This window comes from Protopterus annectens, chromosome 12.part0 (assembly GCF_019279795.1).
Source record: "Protopterus annectens isolate FY-2018-M chromosome 12.part0, PAN1.0, whole genome shotgun sequence".
NCBI classification, from domain to species: Eukaryota; Metazoa; Chordata; order Ceratodontiformes; family Protopteridae; genus Protopterus; species Protopterus annectens.
In genome coordinates this window covers 397,901,258-397,917,440 of record NC_056746.1, presented here as the reverse complement: position 1 = coordinate 397,917,440, position 16,183 = coordinate 397,901,258, and the positions used below count along the sequence as shown (strand labels likewise).

The 16,183-nt window shown below is 41.4% G+C and overlaps 1 protein-coding gene across 1 annotated transcript in view; it reads left to right on the top strand.

Annotated features, from left to right (window-relative positions):
• Positions 1-9,444: 9,444 nt before the first annotated feature.
• LOC122816597 (cytochrome P450 3A30-like) overlaps positions 9,445-16,183 on the top strand; it is a 451,471-nt gene continuing 444,732 nt past the window's right edge. Inside the window, exon 1 of the mRNA XM_044089497.1 lies at positions 9,445-9,591. Within this exon, the coding sequence (XP_043945432.1) occupies positions 9,533-9,591 (59 nt within the window). The 5' untranslated portion in view covers positions 9,445-9,532. The remainder of the gene's footprint in view (positions 9,592-16,183) is intronic.

The following is a 16,183-nucleotide window of genomic DNA, read 5'->3' as shown; positions in this document are numbered from 1 at the left end:
GGACTGGTATTATATCACCCAAAATAAACTTTGCCTGCTCACCTGTGGCTTCAATTTGCATAGCAATCTTAATAGGTTCATAGGTTCATACTAGGCTATCTGCCCTAGGGCATTTATAAGCCTAGCCAGAGTGTGTTTGGCTTTCGCCACCCATTTTAAAATAATTTTGCTATGCCTTTTTTTTTGAGGTTGGTATACTGTGCCTCTGTCTAACAGTGACACAGAAGTGATAGAGGTAAACCTCGATCTCCCATCCACTCATCAAGATTCCTCTTGAGAGAGAGTCAATGTGGGACTCTGCCTAACCTGGACTGGGATTTTATTCCAGAGTGAAGGGAACCTCTGGGTTATGAATCTGTCCCTCCAGCATGTCCTATTTATTTCAGTGCTGAGGTTCAAGTCTCGGCGTAGCTCGATGGGATTTGGATTTTCTGAGGTGCAACATGTCCATTAATTCGGGTTGGACATGGCTTTGCTCACGTCAGGCACAGATCGCCTCTGAGCAGGCGGTATGCCACTGAGTAGAGCTGGAGTTTCTTTAACCGGGCAGCATATGGCATCTGTTTGAGCCCTTTGATCCTCTTGGTGAGGTACTTTTGGGGTCTTTCCAGTTGCTGCAGGTGTCTGGTAAGGTACATCCCAAAGGGGCATTGTACTCAATTATGGGCCTGATGAGGGATGAGTAAAGAGACACGATGACCTCCCTGATCTAGATGTGAATCCCTTCATGATTAGGTGGGCTATATAAAATGTTTTCTAACCACTTTGTACGTGGTTGTCAAATGAGAGATTGCTATCAACTTGGGTTCCCAGGTCCCTAATGACTTCTTCTGTACTTAATGGATTACCACCTATGTGGTAATTTGTAAACACTGTTTTTGCCAAAGGGATGACTATACACTTTTGGCGTTTAGCTTGAGGCCATGGCTCTGGCACAGTTGTCTGTTTCTATGAGGCCCTTTTGGAGGATGCTTGTGTCGGCTGGAGAGTTGATTATAGGCAGTTTGCAGTCATCTGCGAACTGGTCAGCCACAGTCCTTCCGTGTTGGCCTGTACCGCCGAAATATATACCGAACAAGAGAGGTCCCAGGACTGAGCCTTGTGGGACGCCACTTGTGACTGGTTTGGAGTCTGACATGGCTCCAGCAATTCTAACCATGTGAGGTTTGTCCTTGAGCCAGTTTGCAACCCATCTAGTGACATAGGGGTTTATATTTAAGCTGGTGAGCTTATCTATAATGCCAGTGGGGTATTGTATCGAAGGCTTTGCGAGGTCCAGGTAGGCTGTGTGGACCACCTTCCCCTCGTCAATGGCCTTGGTGACTGTTTCAAAGAAATCGACCAGGTTTAAGAGGCAGGATCTGCCCTTAACAAAGCCAAACTGGGTAGGATCCAGTGACTATAGGTCCCCAATATCTTTATTTATGGGGTCCATGATGATCCTTCCCATAGCTTTGCAGACCAAGCTAGGCAGGCTTATGGGGAGATAGTGGGCAGGATCCGTTGAGACACCACCTTTGTAGAGAGGGACCACTGTTGCTGTACGCCACTCTTTGGGTACATATCCTGTAGTAAGGCTAAGATTGAACAGTAGTTTTATGTTTGGGTTTAGCTCTTCTTGGAGTTCATGTAGGGGGCTGCCAGGACACCATCTGGTCCCATTGATGCTGTGTTTTTGCTGGAGAGGCGGCTGTTAGCTGTGCATCTGAGATGTGAGGGGGCAGGGACTCAGTTAGGATAGATATTTGCCCTTTTAGTGGGGAGAGGGAGAAGTTTGCACTGAACCTGTCAGCTAGGATGTTGGCAATGTCTGTGGGCTCGGTGTATTTTTGTCATTTGGACTAATTCTGAGCATATCTAGAATTCCCACAGGTTCCTAACATAACTAAAGAAAGCCTTGTGATTATCCTTAGTGTCCTGTGCAATTTTCTCTTGAAGCTGGCCTTAGGCGATTTTATGAGTGCCGTAGTTTTGCTAATACTGATCAGAGATGCCTTCCCTTTTTGGGATTTTGCTCTATCATGTAGTAGCTTCCTCCTTCTATTGTATAGTTGTTTATGGCTGGGGTCCACCAGACAGGGGCGTCTGCCTTTGGAGGATTGGGTCTTGGTTTTAGGGGGATTGCATGATCCATGTGCATTCCTGAAGGTGTTCATAGAATCGTTTATAAAGGATTCAGCGGTCTGGGCGTATTTTCCAGAGGCCCTGGGGCTTTGAAGGATTTAGCCTCGGTTTTGAGGCGTGTGAAATGCTTTAGAAGTTTTCACTGTGGTTTTCTGGGCAGGGGTGGAGTCGGGATGTGAATATCCAGTGAGATTAGTTTATGGTCTGATCTTACCAGTGAGGGATACACTTCTGGTCTGGAGCATAGTGTCCCCATGTTGGTGATGATCATGTCAGTATGTTTTCCCCTCTTGTGGGAGTGGTAACAAGTTGTTCCATAGCATTTGAGTTTATAAATTCTAGGAACCTTTGGGCTAGGGTGTTGGAGCTAGAGTAATGCTCCCAGTCTATGTTTGGGTAGCTGAAGTCACCCAATATAATGGTGTTTGGAGAGACTTTCATATTTTCCAGTATTCTCAGGAAGGCCAAGTTGGGTTCCTGTGTTTGGGAAGGTGGTCTGTAGCAGGCTATAAACTGGAAGGCAGTTTACCCCACAGTTAGTTGCACATGGATAGTCTCTGATGCTTCGTGCTGTGCCACCAACCTGAAGGTGTGGGTATCTTTGTGAATATTGATACTCCCCTCCTTTTGTGGTTAGGTCCAAGTTTTGGGGCGAAAAGCATGGTATGAGGTATAACCTGGTAGTGCTGGGGTGCTCTGGGAGCCTTGAACCAGGTTTCTGTTACTGCACAGATCTCGATGTTCTCCATGCTAAGGAGGAGTTTAAGTGCATGCATCTTGAGGTTTAGACTTCTGGTGTTGGTAGCATTACTCTTAGTTTCTTATCCTTGTGATACCTATGGAGGTGGGTTTGTCTTTTGAGCCTTGCCTAAAAAGGCACTATGGGGTAGCAAGAGCCTTTGCCAATATCCAGCCAGGGTGACAGGTGCAAGCCGTCCCTAGCTGAAGCATCGTGGCTTGTCGAGCATGTCATCCCAGGCTGACAGGCTTTGGATCCCTTTGAATGACACCAAAACTTAAGCCAATTGTTAAAATTGATCATCTTGTCTTCATGTTGTGGCATCATTCTTGGTGAGGGTAAGATGCTACTCAAGGTCAGGAGTCATACCGGCCTGGGCTACATGCTCAGAGAGCTCCTCTATGTCTCTTTTCATGTAGTCAGGGAGAGTGCGTTCAGAGTCATTCACACCAGCATGGACAATGACTGAGTCATATTTGTGCCTTGGGTGACCTGAGTGCTTGTGTTATGTGGGGATCCTGGCGCCCGACAGGCAGCTCACGTGACCTTCTCCTTGTTCAGCCTGGTGGCGGGCGTCAGTGTGCCTGGCGATAGAGTCACCTATTACAAGTGTATCAGGTGTGTTGTTTAGCCTTAAGGGCTGTGACTGTTGACACACTGGCTTTGTGAGCTATGTGTTGCACGTGTTTTGTTTTGGGATGGCGGTTGCTTGGGTGTCTGCTTTGGAGGTCTCTGCTGCTTAGGCAGATTTTTATTTAGGGCCTCAGTATGTTTTTGTGTTTATGTGTTTGGTTTGTTGTCGTGGTAGGTCTATGTGAGACTGGAATTGTAGTGAGTGTGGTTTCCTTCTCCTCCTGACTGGATTACGCCAGTACTGAGTTGAGAGAGCTTAGCCTCCAGTTTGGCTATATGGTTGCATCTCTCACATGTGTTGGAATTTGTTGGGAGGAGGAGAGGGTTGTCTGTGTACATGAGGCAGTTGTAACATTGCCTCAAGATTCCCCAGATTCACCAGCTGGACGGAGGAGATTGACAACTGACCTTTGGACCTGCTAGAATAGTATTGGAATTCCTTTATAATTGAAAAAAAGGGCCAATGGGGAACAAGGTACTCAAGGGGAGTTTGTGAGGGTGTAGTGCTTTTAATTTTTTTAGAGCTGACTTATATAATTGTTTTAGTGAGCAAGTGCCAGGTAGCAAATGCAATGTGTTACAGGTAACTTAAATGCAAAACGACAAACAGTAACTTTCTTTCAAGTGAAACAAGGAAATAAGTACAGTAAGCAATGCAGATATCAGTAGGGATCCACAAAAGTGCTAAAAGGCAGCGTTTTGGGTGGAATTAGCGTTTCAGGGAAATAAACAAACAACAAGCATACAAATAAAGGTAGATTCAGCAGGGCTGGATCTAGTCTATGCTACAACAAACAAGGTGTACCAATTTCAGTAGAAACAGTTAGAATATGCAGGCACTATAAGCCTTTAACCAGAAATTCCTGCTCAGAAGGGCAGAGTCCAGCCTCTCCTCCCACAAGGTGCAGACCGAATCCTTCTTAGCGTAAAATAACTGGCCTGAAGCCCAAGTGCTTAAACCAGAACTAATACACTTTTAGAATAACAGACACTGAGCTCTCAATCAGCGGTTCCCAACTTAGAAGGATGTAAGCTACCTGTCCTGCCACCACAGTGCAGGCCACAAACCTTCCTAATGTAAAACAATTGGTCTGAAGCCCAAGTGCTTAATCCAAAAGACTTAGAAATTATAGCTACACTTTAATCAAGTTACTACCAGCAGTAATAAATACAACTGAATACTTTAAAGAATGCCTGGATTAGTGCTCAAGTTATACAAACAAAGCTAGATTCAGCAGGCCTGGATCTAGTCTATGCTACAACAAACAAGGTGTACCAATTTCAGTAAGAAGCAGTTCAAATGTGCAGGCACTATAAGCTTTAACCAGAAATTCCCAGCTCAGAGGACAGAGTCAGCCTCTCCTCCCACAAGAGTGCAGAACACGAACCCTCTTAATGTAAAATAACTGGCCTCAAGCCCAAGTGCTTAAACCAGAATTAATACACTTTTAGAATAACAGACACTGAGCCCTCAATCAGCAGTTCCCAACAGAAGGATGTAAGCTACCTGTTCTGCCACTACAGTGCAGACCACAAACCTTCCTAATGTAAAACTGGTCTGAAGCCCAGGTGCTTAAACTAAAGGCTTAGAATGGGATTACACCAAGCATTAATAAATGCAATTGAGTACTTTTTAAGATGGCAAAAGCAAAATAAAGTAGGAAAAAACACAAATACAGTAAAAGCAATGATACATTTTTTTTTTTTTTTTTTTGGAAGAGAAGTATAGAAAACTAAGCTGATTGGCTTCTCAAATGCTCTCCCTGTACTGGGAAGAATGAGGTAATGACACTAGACTGGGAGGAGGGTCCCAGATCAGAATTTACACTAGGGTGCAACTGCAAGGCCACCAACTATAAAAACACTATACCAACAGGGAGGGAGGCTGGGAAACAAACTGCAGAAATGTTACTCACAGCTGAAAAGCAGCAGTGAGCCTTTAAATGAAAGTTTTAAAAAGCTAAAGGAGCCACTAGAAAAAGGTTTAACTGCAACAAGTTATCATAAACAAACAACAGATGCTTAATGGTGGACAATTTCCAGTTAATACCTCACACACAGTGAAACTAGCTAGAAAAAATACACGGTACACAAAGTGCTATAAACAACAAAGAAATAAAGAACAAAATAAACAAAAAACAGGATACTTAATGTTATATATTGTAGCTCCGAGTTTGCTGAGTGTCCTATTAGCTCACTGTAAAATGGCTGAACACTCACAACTGAGCTTCTTAGGTAACAGAAAGTTGAAACCTGAGACAGCTTTTAAGAAAGAAATCTCAAAAGAACCAATGAGGTGCTTAGTCTAAGCTGTAGTCAGGAGACCTCAGTCAGCCAATGACCTCAAACAATTCTCTCTCACTGAAATGCCTGATGGCTTTGGCTAAAACAAGATGTCCCTGAATTATGTGCTCAGACACACAGCCTCCACAAACACTAGGCCCAAATACAAGCCTGAGGAAATGCTACAAATATCCCTACTTAGAACAAACTGCAGAAATGTTACTCACAGCTGAAAGCAGCAGTGAGCCTTTAAATGAAAGTTTTAAACAGCTAAAGGAGCCACTAGAAAAAAAGAGTTTAACTGCAACAAGTTATCATAAACAAACAACCCAACAGATGCTTAATAAGAGTGGACAATTCCCAGTGAAACTAGCTAGAAAAAATACACAGTACACAAAGTGCTATAAACAACAAAGAAATAAAGAACAAAATAAACAAAAAACAGGATACTTAATGTTATATATTGTAGCTCCGAGTTTGCTGAGTGTCCTTCCTTCGATTAGCTCACTGTAAAATCGCTAATAGCTTTATCCAAAGTCAAGTCAGGTTCTAAAAGCAATATTTCACGTACACGATGACTAGACACATGTTCCACCAACTGATCATATAACAATTCATCCAGTTTAGTATCAAACTCACATTTAACTCTTAAGTTTTGTAATGCAGCCACATACTGGGGAATAGTTTCATGGGCAGCCTGAACACATTTTCTAAAAGCATGCCGCTGAACAACAACATTTCTCTGTGGAGCAAAATGAGCTCATAAAGCCCTAATGGCAGCCTCCAGTGACATACCTTGGTTTGGAAACGTGTAAAACAGTCTCTGACCTTCTGTTCCCAGACAATGAAGGAGAAGTGCCTTTTTATGTGCTTCCGGCCATTCATCTCCTGATGCACCAACAACCAGCATGTAATTATTAAACATTTTCAGCCACATATCTAATGGTATAACAGGTTCACTGCATGGCAAAAAATGGTGGAGGAAAAGAAGTAGCAGCAACAGCCATTGTAAACAAGCAGAAACAAGTAAGTACCTCATCACCAGATTGTTAAGTTGCCAGATGATTAATATAGACAGAGTCCAAGTTCAATATTAAAGATTTTAATCCAATTGTTCGAAGCTACAACTCTGCCTCTCCACTTCAGTCTTCCTCTATCTCCACCTAGTGGCACAAAACCAGAACACAACATATTGGTGCCTCAGTTATAAGCACATGAATAAATCTGAATTTCAGTTTGTAGCTGCCAGTAGTGTGTTCTTCCTAGTAACAGGAATACCAGTGTGGATCTTGACTGGTAATCTAACTGCCACATGTACAATTATTATGTTGCTAGGCATGAGGCTGTAGGAGTTTACCAGTGATAGCTATGACCAAGACCTAAACTCTGCAAGGAGAAAAAAATGAGCTCTGGGGCCGAGCATATTTATTTATGTTGCTAGCATGTTACATCATGACATGCATTATTTGGGTATGTAAATATTGCTGAATGTAGGATTTGTTGAAGAAAAGTTAAATCTGAAGAAATAGCCCAACCATGATAATTAGGTTGGGGGTTTATTTTCTCCGGGACTTAATGATCATTTGTAAACAACCAATCAACATGTTTAGATGTATATTTAAACTTGCTGTGTATGGTGTTATAGTCATTGTACTGATGAAGGCAGTAATACCAAAACCGGTATACTTTGGTCATTTCTGAATTGCTCAAGTTCAGTATATGGAGTTATAGCAGAAGCAACAGAAGAATATAGCAATAACCCACGCCTGGGTGTGGGTAATGCTAAATTACCGGTTAAAGTGGTTTGGTCAGTGAGAAGTGATAAACCTAAACAACCGAACCGTGAATAACAGGGCATTACCCACACCCAGAAGTGTTATTAAGTTACTATACCATGACATTATTTAAGAAAAGAAACTATTACTTCTTTCTTAAAATAATGGCATAGCATTATAATGCCTGTTTAGTGCTGCCCTTCCGCCAGATGTCTGGTGATCCAGCGGCAGCTCTGACACTCTTGGCCTGCGCGGTACATCAGAAACTTGTATGACAAAACAACGGAGAAAGGCAAGATCTCCGTTGCTTTTTAGTGTCTAAGCTATGTTAAAATGAGTTTAACATAGTGAATGACAGTTTAAAATAAGCAACGGACATCTCCGCTTAGCATGATTTAAAACTGTTCTGGCTGCTCAAACTCATTTTAACATGGCGAGACCTCGCAGGCAACGGAAGTCTTGCTTTCTCCGTTGCTTTTCAAAACACTGTCTAAGCTTATGTTAAATGGGTTTAACCATACCTCTCAAATTATTACCTCATTGAAGCGTGCCTACCCCATTTGGGGTCTTCAAAAGTTCATGTTCCTCAAAAAGTTCTTCAGAGTTCCATTTATTGAAAGAGTCTGTGTCACGCACATTCAGTGTTAGGAATTTTTAGGTGAAATCCATGGTAACAGAAATTAGAAATTAATCATATTAATTCATTAAAGGATCTTCTTTATAAGTAAAACCAGCATATTTTAACCATCATATGACCTTCTCTCCTAGTTGAAGTTGTTATGCAAGCCATTAGTATGTGTTCCACATTTTTGTCCATTTGTTCCACATTATGAAGGTGAGTGTTCCTCATTTTGGAGATGGAAGGTTGAGAGCTATGGGTTTAACATAGGCGAGACATGGCTTTACTAAAATAAACAGCGAAATAGCAACGTTGCTTATTTTAACACCCAAGACAGTGTGTTTTTAAAAGCGAGAGTTATCTTTAAGGAAAAAAGATGGAAAAAGGCACACCGGACCTTTTCAAAAATTAGTACTAACTTCGATTATGAACGCAGCTTGGCCAATCAGCATTCTGCGTTTTAAGTCATGTCAGTGGGTATAATAAAGAATTTAGTATGGCACACTGACTGTTGTATGCTGGCTGTTACTTAGTTTGTTCTCATTTGTGATCAGCTCATTACCCCAGTCAAAAATTTTAAGTAAATAAACAAAAACAAGCAAAAAATAAACATATCTTGTACACTTTACTGTATGCACAGAACATAGAATATTGTATGTATTTTACCTATGTGTAATACTGTTTTCCTGTTTTTTACAGATATTTCTGCTGGACTGTGGCTAACAAGGGTCTCCAGACCAGCCTACCTACTTGGTTACAAACAAACAAATGAATAAATAAATAAATACCCACTACCAAGCATTATAATAGCTGCCATTAATTTGTAAAACATACAAAAAGTAGCTCTAACAGTATAAAGTCATGTACAAAATATGGACTTGGTGAGTGGATCTTAGCACATTTTGACCATACACCCTGAGATCCCTAGATTTATTTAACCCACACCACAATAATCAAGGTATCAAGGTGAAACTGTGAGCTCCTAGACAGGATAATAGTTTGCTCCACGTAATAATAAAAATATTCTTATATGGAGGCTTTTTGTCTCTTAGAAAATTACGCCACTGTGGCACAGGTCACAAACACACACACCTCAGTGTGCTGAAAACGAACCCAACTCTCTCTGTCTACATATTTTCTCCATATAGCTACAGCTGAATTTCTCTTGGACATTTCTGCTGCTGACAACTTCAAGAGAAAAAGTAAGCTTTAGCATGACTCCTCCCACCTCAGCTAGCAATACTACCTACAAAACAGCTTTGTACAGGATCATGTGACAAAGTTAACAAAAGGGATAGTCAGTGTTCATGTTACAGGCAGTTACCAAGCTGAAATACGCAGACATTTTTAAACAGCAAGATGTTTTTATCTTGGGAAACATGGACTTTAGTTATTGCTGGTCTAATTCTGCTTTATATGTGAGTGGCACGTTTCAACTATCTTTGATAATATATTAGTTTACTTGTTATACTATAAACAAATGATGCATTTTGCTGCCATGTGTTACAGACATTTAAGGAAAGGAAAATCTGTTGTTTATTTTGCGTCAAACTGTCACACCAGTAGAATTTAATAAAGTGCAAATAATTTCTAAAGACTGTACTCGGAAGAAAACTGTTTACGACTCTGTATTACTTCTACTGGCAGACTGAACTATTTTTATTTGAGATTAGGTTGGTGAGAAGCTTGCTGATTACTGAGGTCGCAGTTCAGAAAGGACACAAAGTTTAGTACCGTATTCTTCTGTATTAATATCACCTAGCATTTCCTTTCAGTGTTGAGTGAGAGTGAGAGCCCTGGGGTTTAGTCAGTGAATTATGTATAGGAATCATCTACTAGCATTTTTCAAAGGGTTCCATGATGAAGATTTTTTAACTTAGGATGGTGCTGATTATATTTCTGTATCTAGAGGTATACTTGTTCGGGGGAGGGTGCTGGAACACTGGTCAGTGGTGTAGTATACTGTATTCAAGTAGTAACCATTTCATATACTTCAAACATTTCTAGTACCCCTTGCAGAAAGGGGGGGGCAGCTTTTGACTAAGCCAATGTTAAGGAATTGTAGGCAGCAAGATAGATGCTACATCAGTACATCTTGTTATTTCATGCAGACCTTCTTTAGTTGGTACAATTGGGTCATATATATATATATATATATATATATATATATATATATATATAGAAGGTCTTACAAAAGATGAAAGCAAGCATAACAGTATGCTTAAATAAAGGCATATTTACTTTCTTTCACACATTCAGATATCATAGATTTTTTACTTTTTTTTTTATTATTGGTTAGCTGGATAAATCTCACTGAATATGCCTTTCAGGGGTGACCCATGACCACTGTCTAGTTAATTGACTTGCTCAGAGTTATACATTAGGCAAATGGAGGTTGAATGAGTGATATTAAGGAATGTTTCTAGTGGAGGGAACTATTGTTTAAATCCTAAATCTTGCAAACTGAATAAAACATGTCCAATAAACATATTGTAAATTAAACAAAAAATGCTGTCTAAGTTATAGTAGCAGTAGTAAGTGGTGGATGTGTGGATTAGCTATTTGTTATTTTGTTAGACCACTCGGGCTTTGCCCTCATCCTCTAACTTCATTTCTCATGGGTGACTACTGCATAAGACATACTCCCCAGTGATTATTTTTAATTTTTTTCTCTTTTATTATCGAATATTTATTTAGAAAAAGAAAAGCAATACGTAATAGCATAAATGTTAAGATTGAAAATGGTGTTTAATATTTAATAATTTTTAAAAATACTGATATTTCTTTATGCTCTAATACAGAGTATTTAGGTTCATAGGTTTATACTAGGCTATCTGCCCTAAGGCATTTATAAGCCCTAGCCAAAGTTTTAATAACTTCACATACACCCTTATATGAAAAAATGCACATTGCCCATTAGTTTGTTTGCCCTCATCTGTAGTGACTGCAGAGATGATTCAGGAGTGAAGCCCTCGATCTCCCATCCACAGGTCAAGATTTCTCTTGAACAAATTAGCCAAGTGCTCTGCCTCACAATTCTGGGACTTTATTCCCACAGCATAGGAGTCTCCTGGTGATAAATCTATCCTCCAACGCGTCCTATTTGCATCCATTACTAAGTTTAAGTCGCTTGCTCTAGTGGTTTTGGTGGATTTGGATTTTGAGTGGAGTATGTCAAATTAATTCGGGTTGGACATGGCCTTGTATGTCAGGCACATGTCACCTCTAAGGCCAGGCAATTATCACGACTGAATAGAGGCTGGAGTTTCTTCAATCTGGCATATGACAGATTTTGGAGTCCTTTATCCTTTTGGTAGGGAACTTTGGGGTCTCTCCAATTTACTGCAGAATGTGGGGTGAGATACATCCAGATAGAGGCATTAATACTCGATCATTGGTCTGATAAGTGAAATTACAGGGAACAATGACCTCACTAGATCTGGATGTGAATCCCTTCATGATCAGGTGGAGGCAATGTAAGGTCTTTCTAACCACTTTAGCGTGGAGTGTCAAAGAGAGCCTGCACTATCAACCTGGGTCCCCAGGTCCCTGATATTAACCTCTTCTGTGCTTGGGTGGATTGCCACCTATATGGTAGCAGGGTTGCTTGTTTCCGAAGGTGGCTATACATTTTTTTAGCGTTTAACTTCAGGCCATGGCTCTGGCACCAGCTATCTGTTTCCGTGAGTCCTTCACAGGATATCCGGTGTCGATGCACTCTCCATATAAATTGGTTTGCGACCGTCACCGCAAGCATGGAAACCAAAAGTCCTCCCATGTTGGCCTGTACTTCTTCCTGAGGAGTAGATGCTGCGGTGTGGGGGGCCGGGGACGAGAGCCCTGTGGGACACCACTTGCTGACCGGCTTGGAGTCTGACGCAAGCCAGCAGCTCTAGCCCTGTGGGTTCTGTCCCAGCCAAAGCCAGTTTGCAGTACATCTTGCTGACCATATGGGTTTACATTTAAAGCTGGTAAGTTTTCTAATGCCAGTGGGTATTGTGTGGCTTTCTTGCAAAGGTCCAAAGGTAGATATATGGACTGCCACCTTTCCCTCATCAATAGCCTTGGTGACTGTTTGAAGTGACCAAGTTCAAAGGCATGATCTGCCTTGACTAAGCCAAACTGGGTCGGGTCAATGTCTGCCTTTGAGTCCTATATCTTTTATGAGCTCCATTATGATCCTCCTTAGCTTTTACGCAGACTAGACTTATTAAGCTTATGGGTGTGAGTAATTACCAGAGGTCCATTAAGAGGCGCTGCCGCCTTTGTGGAGTGGACCCTGATTGCCGTGCAGCCCTCCTTGAGCCACGTATCTGTAGTAAGGCTGAGATTAAACAGCTGCCTTGTAATGCGGAGTTTAATTCCTCATTGCAAGCACAAATTACTTAGCACACAGCCGGGACCATCCCATTGATGCTGTGTTTTTAGCTTCAGTGAAATTTTGTAGCTATGTTTTTGGTTAATTCTGAAGGCATATCTGGGAGTTTCCACTTGGAGTTCTAACATAGCTAGAAAAGGCCTTATGATTGTCCTTTGAATCCATGGCAATTTTTCTCTCAAAATTGGCCTTAGTTGATTTTATGAGTGCTTTCATTATTTTTTTACTAATAATGTGATCAGGGGTGACTTCCCTTTTGCTGGATTTTGTTCTATCATGTAATAGCTTTCTCCTCTTATTGTAAGAGTTTGGTAATGGCTGGGGTCCACAGACTGGGCGTTTGCCCTTTGTGGAAAGAGTCTTGGTTTATTTGGGGATTGCCTGATCCATGCAGTCTTGGAGGTGTTCATAGAAGGCATTTTGTAAGGAGGCTTTCCACTTGGCAGCTGGGTTGTGGTTTCCTGGCTCAGGGCAGCAGGATACCACACCAGTCTTGAGTATTGTGAAGTTTGCTTTAGAAGTTCTTCACTGTAGTCTTTTGATGACTTTAGGGTGAGGCGGGATGTGGATTTCCAGTAGAATTAGTTTATGATCAGATCTCACCAATGAAGAGATATACTTCCGGTGTGGGCATTTTGTCCCCCATGTTTGTGATAATGAGATCTAGGTATATCTCGTAGGAACAGTGACTAGCTGTTCCATGGCATTCAATTTATGAACTCCAGGAACCATTAGGCTAGAAAGTTAGGGCTTGAGTAATGTTCCCGAATCTATATTGGTTAGTTGAAGTCACACCCAATATGATGAATTGTTTTGGAGATACCACATTTATACCCTCCAGTGTCTTCTTGGGGAAGGCTGTACTAGTAGGGTTCACAGGGTTAGAGAGGTAGCCTGTGTAATGCACTACAATTTGTAGAGCAGTTTTGCCTGGTTGGGTTGCCTGGATGGTTTCCCGACTTACGTCGCGTTGCTAGCCTGGGTGTGGGTATCCTTATGAATATGGATACACCCCTCCTTTTTACAATAGTGTGGTCAGGGTGGTGGAGAAGGATACTGCTCAGGGTCAGGGGTCATACCTGCCTGGGCTACATAATCAGAGGCTTTTCTGCTCATCTCTTTTCATGTGAGTCCAGGGGAGATGCCGTCTCAGGTCGTTCCGCACCAGCATGGACAATGGCTGTGTCATGTTTGTACTGCCATGGGTGACCAGAGTGCTTGTGTTAGCAGGTGTGGGATGGATTCTAGGTGCCGATAGGGCAGCTTACTGTGACCCTCTCCTTGTTCAGCCTGGTGAGTGGGAGACGTCAGTGTGTCTGACTATGGAGTCACCTATGACAAGTATGTTTGGTGTTGTATTTGGCCTTAAGGGTTGTGACTGCTTTGCACACTGATTTTGTGGTTTATGTGTTTGCTTGTGGGGTGTCTTGAGGTAGCAGCTTGTTTGGGTGTCTGCTTTGGGAGGCTCTGCTGTTTAGGTAAATTTTTAGAGCCTCCTAGAAAGTATGTCTTTGTGTGTTTATGTGTGATAGTGGTATGGTAGCATTATGTGAGGCTGGTGGGTTTGTGGTGTGTAGTTGCTCTCCTCCTGTCTGGTCTTGCCAGTTCTGAGTTGAGAGAGCTCAGCCTCCAGTTTGGCTAAATAGCTGCATCTCTCGCAAGTATTTGTGTTATGTGGGAGGAGGAGAGGGTTGTCTGTGTACATGAGGCAGTTATAACATTGCCTCAAGATTCCCAGATTCACCAGCTGGAGCAGGAGATTGACAACTGACCTTTGGACATGCTAGAATAATATTGGGAATTCCTTAATAATTGAAAACAAGGGACAATGGGGAGTGAGGATGTAGTGCTTTTAATTTTTAGTGCTGACTTATATAATTGCTTTAGTGAGCAAGTGCCAGGTAACTTGAGTGCAATGTGTTACAAGTAACTAAATGCAAAAACGACAAACAGTAACTTTCTTTCAAGTGAAACAAGGAAATAAGTACAGTAAACAATGCAGATATCACTAGTGATCCACAGAAGCGCTGAGAAGCCATTTAGGTGGAATTAGCGTTCCAGGGAAATAACAAGCATATAAACAAAGCTAGATTCAGCAGGCCTGGATCTAGTCTATGCTACGTGCTGGTTTTATTCTTTCCCTAATGACCTAAGACCCCTAGCTAATGCATAATGTCTCAGCATGTCCTAAGGTAGGTAGGACGTAGGCTGTGAAGAGAACGGTAGGTGATGTTCAAGATCTTGACCCAAAGAACAGCAGTTGGAAACCACTGCAGATTACAGAAAATTAGTTATATGACTGATCTAGTAAGTACCAGTCGTATTCAGGCTTTGGAATTTTGCACCCATTGCAGCAGTACTAATTCATCATCCACAAGGACATTACAGTTATATAGGTGTGAGATGACCAGTGCATTTATCATCATTGCTAAGTCTGAACATGGCTTGATCCAGGAAATATTCCTCAGATGTAAATCTGGGCAACAGCCAATACCTAATCCTTTGGTGTCAGCCTGTCATTAGGAACTGCAGTCACGTCTTAAACATGAAAGGCCAACTCTAGTGTGTTACCCTCATATATATTTAAGGACAAAATCACTGGAAGATGTGATGGGTAAACCATGAGGAGAATCCGTACAGCTTCAGCCATTGTCGGGTTGAGTTGAAGGTGATTTTAGCCTCAGTAAGTGTAGAATGAAAGACAAGCAACCCTCAGGAGTGGTAAAGTCAAGAACCAGTTCCTGAGATAATTACCTCTCCCCAAAATGACCTTACCAAGTGATACTGTCTATATTTATATGTATATCTATCTGTATATACAGTTAGTTGCAGTTCATTTATTTCATGAAATTCTTTTTTCATTGAATCACAAATCATTGAAAAAGCTCATTAAAAATGCATTTCTTTGAAATCACATTTGGTTCAATCACAGTTCATAGAAAACTGTAGACCGCTATAGATAATCACTGCTGGTGTGGTTTAAAATCTTAGGACTATAGTAATTTTAACACAAATTAGTCTAGAACACAATTTTACCTCAAGTCCTCACTCTCATGTTGTACTCCTGTCTGTAGAAGCTTGTGTTTTGTGTGCCAGCATCACTCTATGTGCTATTCTCTTTTCTATGCAGTTGTATGACCATAAAGTTTGCATGCTTAAAAAAAGGGGCGTGGGGGCTTTGGACAGGTGCATGGGGGCTTGCTCCAATGCAAAAAAAAAAATACTTTTGAAGGAGAACATTTACTGCATATGAAATTTTCTATGAAATGTGATTCAGTGAAATGTGTTTTTAACGAAGTGATGTTTCAATTCATTTTTTTCATTGATTTGTGATTCAGTGAAAAGACAGTCTGACCAAAAGAAAGATGTATATACTGTGAACAACAGGGAAGCCACAGAAGAACTCTGGGGCACTTTGCACCCCAGTGAAATGAGAAATGAAGGAAGAAATTAATTCTAGACATCAGTCACAGGAAGTGACCAGAGAGATAATAGAATACTCCAGTACAGTGCCTGAAAACCTGCAATAAGATTTCAGGTGGGTAGTGAGGAGTCCATGGGGCATGATGTCACTGAGAGTTCAGGTAGGGCCAAGCCAGAGTATACTCACTGATTTCTTCCCATAAGATTAC